This window comes from Limulus polyphemus, unplaced genomic scaffold (assembly GCF_000517525.1).
Source record: "Limulus polyphemus unplaced genomic scaffold, Limulus_polyphemus-2.1.2 Scaffold8784, whole genome shotgun sequence".
NCBI lineage: Eukaryota > Metazoa > Arthropoda > Merostomata > Xiphosura > Limulidae > Limulus > Limulus polyphemus.
The window spans coordinates 15,200-23,238 of record NW_013674394.1 but is presented as its reverse complement, the minus strand read 5'-3'; the positions used below and the strand labels follow the sequence as shown (position 1 = coordinate 23,238).

General features: G+C 34.9%; 1 protein-coding gene across 1 annotated transcript in view; it reads left to right on the top strand.

Annotated features, from left to right (window-relative positions):
- LOC106475547 (tectonic-2-like) overlaps positions 1-4,927 on the top strand; it is a 7,614-nt gene extending 2,687 nt beyond the window's left edge. The window contains exon 3 of the mRNA XM_013936226.2: positions 2,817-4,927. Coding sequence (XP_013791680.1) covers positions 2,817-2,994 — 178 coding nt within the window. The 3' untranslated portion in view covers positions 2,995-4,927. The remainder of the gene's footprint in view (positions 1-2,816) is intronic.
- The last annotated feature ends 3,112 nt before the right edge of the window (positions 4,928-8,039 follow it).

Sequence of the window (8,039 nt, the reverse complement as noted above, 5' to 3'; positions counted from 1 at the left end):
GTTTTTTGTTCAATTTGCTGTAAAATTCATACCAATGTTATAAGTGTAGCTATCAGTTGGGCCACCAATTTTGATTTTATTACTTTAAGTTTCATTCACAATCCTTTTTTTTTTTCTACACCTAAGGTGTTTTTTGATTAGATTGTGTTATTTCTCAACAACACCACTGGTTTTCTCCCGATTTGTGTGAACTGTAACACAACTTACAGATATAAATGCTCAAGTTTTTGTATTTTCTAACAACTCAAAATATGTGTGTTTTAAAATTCAAAATTGTGTTTACTTCAATACATATTATGTATGGGTTGATGATGAGTTACAGTTTGAACAGTCCTATATGTTCATGATGAGTTACAGTTTCAATAGTCCTGTGAGTTCATGATGAGTTACAGTTTCAATAGTCCTATGAGTTGATGGTGAGTTACAGTTTCAATAGTTCTATGAGCTGATGATGAGTTACAGTTTCAATAGTCCTATGAGTTCATGATGAGTAACAGTTTCAATAGTCCTATGAGTTGATGGTGAGATACAGTTTCAACTGTCCTATGAGTTCATGATGAGTTATAGTTTCAATAGTCCTATGAGTTGATGATGAGTTACAGTTTCAACTGTCCTATGAGTTCATGATGAGTTATAGTTTCAATAGTCCTATGAATTCATAATGAGTTACAGTTTCAATAGTATTATGAGTTGATGATGAATTACAGTTTAAAAAGTCTTATGAAAATGTTGTTTTTATACATTGCTTGATTTTTAATTCATGTAACGAAATGCATTAATATACATTTGTTGGTCTACTATATATATATGTAGATAGTGTAAAGTTCAACAAAACAGGTTATACATCAGTCAACACTTTTGGTTTCCGCTTTGTTAACCCATGATGATTGTGTGGTTTTTAACTGTTGTGTTGCAACCATTCAAACGCCAGATTTAGATACAAGTTGTTGGCCTACTATACATGATGTGTACCGTGTTAGTTACTGATTTAACAACAACTATGTAACACACCAGTTGTTGGTCTACTATACAGATGTGTACCGTGTCAGTTGTTGGTTTAACATTAACTATGTAACACACCAGTTGTTGGTCTACTATACAGATGTGTACCGTGTTAGTTGTTGGTTTAACAATAACTATGTAACACATAGACCAACAACTGGTGTTCAGCTGTGTAACCCAACTGTTGTTATCGGGAATGGAGGATTTTCAATAAATAGATAATAACTCATAGCGTATCACTTAATATAGCGTGGAACCTTAACTGGTAATTACACAAGTTAACTATAGGGGGCACTCAGTAGAGCATGTATCTCCGCCACACAACGTTGATTATATATGGCTCTCAAAAATATGAAAATGTGTCCGTATGTCCGTCGTTATCAACGGACACGCACCATTTTTGGCAGGACAATGAGGAATAATATTCTACATAAGTCCACCAAGTTTCATCAAAATCCGATCATCTTTGACTGAGTTATGGAGCAAAAATAGTGTGAAAAATTGGTTTCGATGTTAACAGATAGGGATTTTTTTGGATTTTCGTGACGTTGACCCTCCAAAAACAGTTACTTCTTATTTGTGTCATAGTTCAAATGTATACCAACTTTTGTCCAAATCTACTCAGCCGTTTTCGATAAATCTTGCTGACAAACACACGCACACAGGGGTGAAAACATAGACTCCGCCCACCTTCGTTGGCGGAGGTGATTAACTGAACTGCAGTAGTACAAATTTTCACCTCGTCTCGGTTTTGACACTAACCCTCTAAAGGTTGAATACAAAAAAAGTATTAAAATATTCTTCAGGGTGAAATGTTATAGCGATAGGTGGAGCTACTTGTTGTACGACGTGGTTTCTTTCTGGTCAATTGCTTGGACATACTTCTTATCAGTAATGTGCAGAGGACAAAGGGCAGAGCTCGTGAACAGAAAAGGACACTTTTTAAATTACTGTAAGGCGATCCTTTTTTTTATTTTTTTGTCTGGGAGAGAAACTTGGGGGTTGTGGGTTGCCTCTGGTACTCTAAGTTACAAATCCTTAAGAAGTGAACATATCCGCTTATATTAGTATTCGGTTGGTCTTGTAAACACTTTTATGATTTAAAAGTAAACGGTAAATTTTTTCGTATTTAAAGCACGTTAGGATTTCTTGTATTTTACTTTTAAAGTCTTACAAGACACTGTGTGTCACTTATTTTAAAGCTAAAATAATTTTCCCCTTAAGATGTGAAATCAGGTGTATCTCTTAGCGGTTGTTAACTTTATATCAAAGAGAAAAACGGGCACTTTTGAGGCCTAACCAAGTGCGGAAAGCAGGAGCGTGTGTCCACCCAGCCACCCATTGTGTACGTCACTACATCTTACTTTACCTGCTGTTTCAACATAAGATATTTACTGTGCCTCACATACATCTTGTGTGTATACGTAATTAACATACGTAACAAACATACTAGGATATTAGTTTTTGATATTTTATGAGAGGTATAAATATCTGTAATAATGATTATATATATATATATATATATATATATATGGAGTGGTAATGCATATTTTCATATTTTTTTAAACAGACGTACAGATAGTATCCATATGGGGGACATGCTTCCAACGAACGTTATGACATTCTAAAACTATAAACACAAGTTTTAGAGTTACACAATATTTTTGACATGTTTTTATTTTATTAGAGGAATTATATTATAAATACAGCCAACAAAATGCAAAGAAAGAACAAAAATATATAAAAAAAACTCGAGATCACGTGTTAAGCCTAATGGGTTTATTGTAGGCCTAATTTTTTACTTGTTATTGCAGATTTTGGGTCAGGAAAAGTCCATCTTTTTGTAACAGAGAGATATGCTGGGAAGAAATGATGTTTCCTCTGACAGAAGCGTATAGCGGAGATCCTGAAACATACGCCTGGGGCTGGACTTTAGCTGTGCTCCTTTTCATTATTCCTCTCGTATGGTTTACTTGTAAGAACGGGTTGTGACGTCATCACTTTGAAATGTTATGTGACGTAACAGTAAATGAGTCACGTGTATTTACCATCATCGTGAATATGTTATCAAACCTTTAATTTTTTTTCATTTATGATTCATTAAAGGTCAAATCCATTTTATTTCTTGTTAAAGAGACTAGTTTTGTATATTTTTAACGACAAATATGTGTTACTAATGATGCAAATATTTCAACATTCAGAGACACCACAAATTATGTAAACTTTTACTGAAGAAATATGGATGTTTTTACATACAGAAAACAAACAATTACTTCATCTTTCGATGTCGTTAAAACGAGGAAAATATTTTGTCTTCATGTGAAATGATGATGACGTATTTATAGGATAAAACAACCTGGTATTGAGAATAAAGGACGACTAAGTAGTGCAAACAAAAACATGGAACATGTTAAAACTGTACGCGGTTGATGCACTAGAAAACCCATGCCACATTAAACAGAGTTTGAAATACCTGTTGACTCGGTTGGAAAACTGTTGGAAACACCCGCTAGGAGGTAAAAAGACTTGGAAACAATCGTTGATTCTCAAGAGGAAGTGTTATAAACGGCAACTGGTGCTCTAGAAGTAGTGTTAAGAACAGCAACTGATACACTAGAAGTAGGGTTAAGAACAGTAACTGATACACTGGAAGTAGGGTTAAGAACAGTAACTGATACACTGGAAGTAGGGTTAAGAACAGTAACTGATACACTGGAAGTAGTGTTAAGAACAGTAACTGATACACTGGAAGTAGTGTTAAGAACAATAATTGGTTCTCTAGAAGCTATGTTAAGAATAGAACAAGTAACATGTTTAAGAATAATTGCAGAAATTAACTTAAACACTCGAAAATCCTAAACCCACTTTACAGTTGTATAATAAATCATGTTTGTTCGTTGCTATAGAACAATTATTTATACCAGGTTTATAAGGTGTCTGAGAGTAAGTTATATATTCATCATTTTAGACTTTTGAAACACTGTTTCTTTAAGAAGATATTCAGTTCGTATTTCATGTCTCGTGCCCGCAGAGGTTGAGTACGTTATATGAAAATGATTTTGGAGCTTTACCACGTTGTTACTGTCCATGTCGCCAAGTCAGTTCATGATCTATCTGACGTCTATGCATCGCGGCAATAGCCTTTTAATGTAGTTTCCATTGCAAAAGACTGTCATGCTCAAAGAACACCCCCTTCTTCACGAATCTCTCTATTATCCATCTTAAGCACAAGGATGATGATTTTTTTCCAGCATCTGTTTCAGCAGTTCGATCACACGTAAATTCATAAGCACTACCTTCGGTGACTTGACTGGTACGTTTTCATATGAAATAGCATGAATACCCATTTAATTTTCCACTTTCTTGAAGTGTGTGTGATGATGGAACTGATATGTGTTGCCTGGAACACATGGACGGCTTTACAGTTGATCGTTGTACTCGTTGATTCTTGCATGTTATAAAATGCTGTACTTTGCTTGTTGCAGGTCTCTTCTTGGTGAGCTTGGTGCCTCATGTTGATCCATATTCTAATTTTCCGATCTAAAAGCACCATTATGATCTGAGTGTATGAATATTTTGCGTCAGAAAGGGTTGTTACATATCTTTCTCAAGAACGATAAATTGTCGGTGGCATTACATTACCTACGAAACGACAAATAATGTCAAAATGTAGTTCTGATACATTCTGTTCCACTGCACGTGACTTGCTGATATACGTATTCGAAATCGTTTTAAAATATAACGTACTCAACCCACTGTATATTATTGTCCCATTTTATCTTTGCCAAAGAAAATAATCAACAAGTTAGATCTATTCAGTTTCAATTTTTATCATGCGTGTTGTTTTTCTTCAACAAATATAAACTTCATGTGTATAAATGAATAAACATTTGAGGAAATGAAACATAGACTGTAGTTGATTGAAGCATTTGTTTATTGTTTGTTTTTTGCACGTGCAGGAGGTGGATTTCATTTCACATGAAAGGCAGTACAATATACAGACTGTGGTCAAATTAGCGGTAATTTATAAAAAATACCCCCCCTTTTTGGAAATGAAAGGATCTTTATTTATTCAGAAGACATAGTTCAAGTTGCTTAATGTACCGGTATGTATGTTTGAAGAGGGAAACGGTGAGTGTGAATTAAATTAGGGCGCGGCCCTGTAAGGAACACTAGTAATAAAACAATGCTTACTTGTAAGTTCCCTCAGTAATTGCTGCTAAAACCTGCTTTAATTTATACACTAGATTAAATGACGTCATGCTGAAGAAGAGGAGGTTTATGTGTTGTATGGCGAATGGTCTAGGGGCAATAGAAACAAGTAGTTGTGTAGTGGTGGGGCAACATTCATCGGAATCCAGACTCCATAATAATATTTATTCGGCAATGAAATGCAAGAAATATGACGGGTTAATGTTGTGTTCTTGACAGCATATTTGAAATAAGTAAACATTATTTTAGCAGTAGAGACTCGCAAAACATTTACGGTCAGGTTAGTATATTTATTGCAACAGTACTTCTTTAAATACAGGATTTCTAGAATAATACAAAAGGTTTATAATCGCAGACACCGAAATATGCAAGTATAATTGTCTTAGGCCTAACATTAGTTAAGTCTTTATTAAGTATAGCCTATATTCAGTAAAAAGTCAAATTAACTGTAACTTGTGTACGTTTTTTGCTTTAGTTTCGTTAGGGCCAAACTTTACCGTACTTAACACTATCAATAAATAAACTTATAATGTTATTCTACAACAAAACGTTATACCTTTTTAAAACTTTGATAAGTTTACATCCGCTGAAATCAAGTGCGCGCGCATTTTTAGGTCAGACAAAAACTGTGTATTATTATAACAGACCAGCTGCAACACACAAAACATTTGCTGCAGCTTTCATGCCCTTCACTTGAATTTTCCTTTATTCTATCATTTTCACGCACGGCATTTAAGCTACACTTTTTTGTAGGCATTATGTTTTAGATCGATAAATCTTGGTCTATTGGAAGAAAAAAAATTACGCGGTCAGACAAACAAATTCACGTAGACGTAACTTTATTTAATAAGATTACACGCAAGGTAACCAATAAAGTATAGTACTGGTTTATTTATAATAGTGTACAGAGTACAAAACAGTTATGACTATCCAGTGTATGACACGGTTTTGGTTTTATTTTACAATTTGAAACAAACTCACAAAAACGAAGAATAAAACCCGTAGTAAAGAGAAAAAGTAGCTAAAAGGTGTTTATAGCAGTCTAGAAAACGAACCGAAGCTACATCATTGTAAAGTAAAGTAAATGTAAAGTTGTAATGATGGTAAACTTAGCTGAATATGCAGAAACGTCTGAATGTGTGTTCACAAAGTTATAAACATATGGTTTTGAACGAACTGCGCATTTGTATTTTTAGACCTAAGTAAGTCGAGAAAGCCCATACCAATTGTATTTGGTGTAATATTTTTTTAGGAAATACACGCGGGTTAAGTGTTTGTGTGAAATACTTTGCAAGTACAAAAAGTAGTTGAAATCGAAGCCAGTCGTCACGTAATGACAACGACATTGGTACTATCTTGTAACATACTCGTTATATTACACAGTTTTACTGAGCAAAAAAACAGGTAAGGTGGTTCTGAATGGACAAGCCAATATGCAATCCGGACTCCTAGGACAAAGGAAATTGAAACTGTTACCTTTTTCATGGGGCATGACAGGAAAGTCGTATATAGTTTGTGGATAACACCGTTAATCTGATGTTGAATAAAGTGTTAGGCGTAGCCGTTGTTCATAAGAAAGTTGAAACGTTAAACTTAGATAAATCATATGTTTTGTCTTTAAATCATGAAAATGAACCATGTTAAAGTAAGTACTTATTTATTTTATTTTGGAAACCATATAGAGGGCGCTTGTAGGAGCAGGGGGTTCTTAAAGGGACGAATATGGTAATTACAACTACGCCAAAGTGTGATCTGGTTAGCAAGTTTTAAACTTATAAAAACAAATGGTTTTAATAGTGGTAATATTTATTTTCTATCAGAACAAGCTTAACTATTTAGATAAAAACAAAACGAACTGGAAGTAAAGCCGGTGATAATTATTGGTTATTAAATATACAGTTCTTGCTTTCATACTTATAAATAATAAAATGTGTTGTTTCATCAGTTGGTTGCCCTCGATGTTATCAGTATTTTCGGCCGTAATCCCAATAATATCTAACGAGGTTTAGGTTAGTCTTAAATACATACGCTAATTTAACAACGAAAAATAACTACTTTAATACAAAATATAATTAAATATCATAACGGATACTGTTAATGGGAGTACATGTTATTTGTGGATTATTACCCTTCTTCGCCAAAACGTATAATTTCAGTAATCTATTATTAGTTTATTGTTGAGTGAAGTTTTACTAGGACTCTATAAAGAGCATACTTTAGTTACGGAACATGTTTCTGAGGCCAGGTGGTTAGGGCGCTCAACTCGTAATCTGCGGGTTCGAATCCCCGTCACACCAAACATGCTCGCCCTTTCAGCCGTGGGGGGCGTTATAATGTTACGGTCGATCCCACTATTCGTTGGTAAAAGAGTAGCCCAGGAGTTGGCGGAGGATGTTGATGAGTAGCTGCCTTCCCTCTAGTCTTACACTCCTAAATTAGGGACGGCTAGTGCAGATGGCCCTCGTGTAGCTTTGCGCGATATTCAAAAAATAAAACAAATATTTCTGATAACGTAAGGAAAATATTGACCTATGTCTCCAGAATGTAACTTTATTTAAATTGTTGAAACAAGACTGATATAATTTTAATATGGGCTGAACTTTATAAACACGTGTATCGATGTTCGATTTACTGTTAACGGTTTGTTTGTTGAGGGAAGGCAGCTAGTCATCACCACCCACCGCCAACTCGTGGGCTACTCTTTTACCAACGAATAGTGGGATTGACCGTCACATTATAACGCCCCCACGGCTGAAAGGGTTAGCATGTTTGGTGTGACGGGGATTCGAACCCACGACCCTCGGATTGTGAGTCGAGCGCCCTAA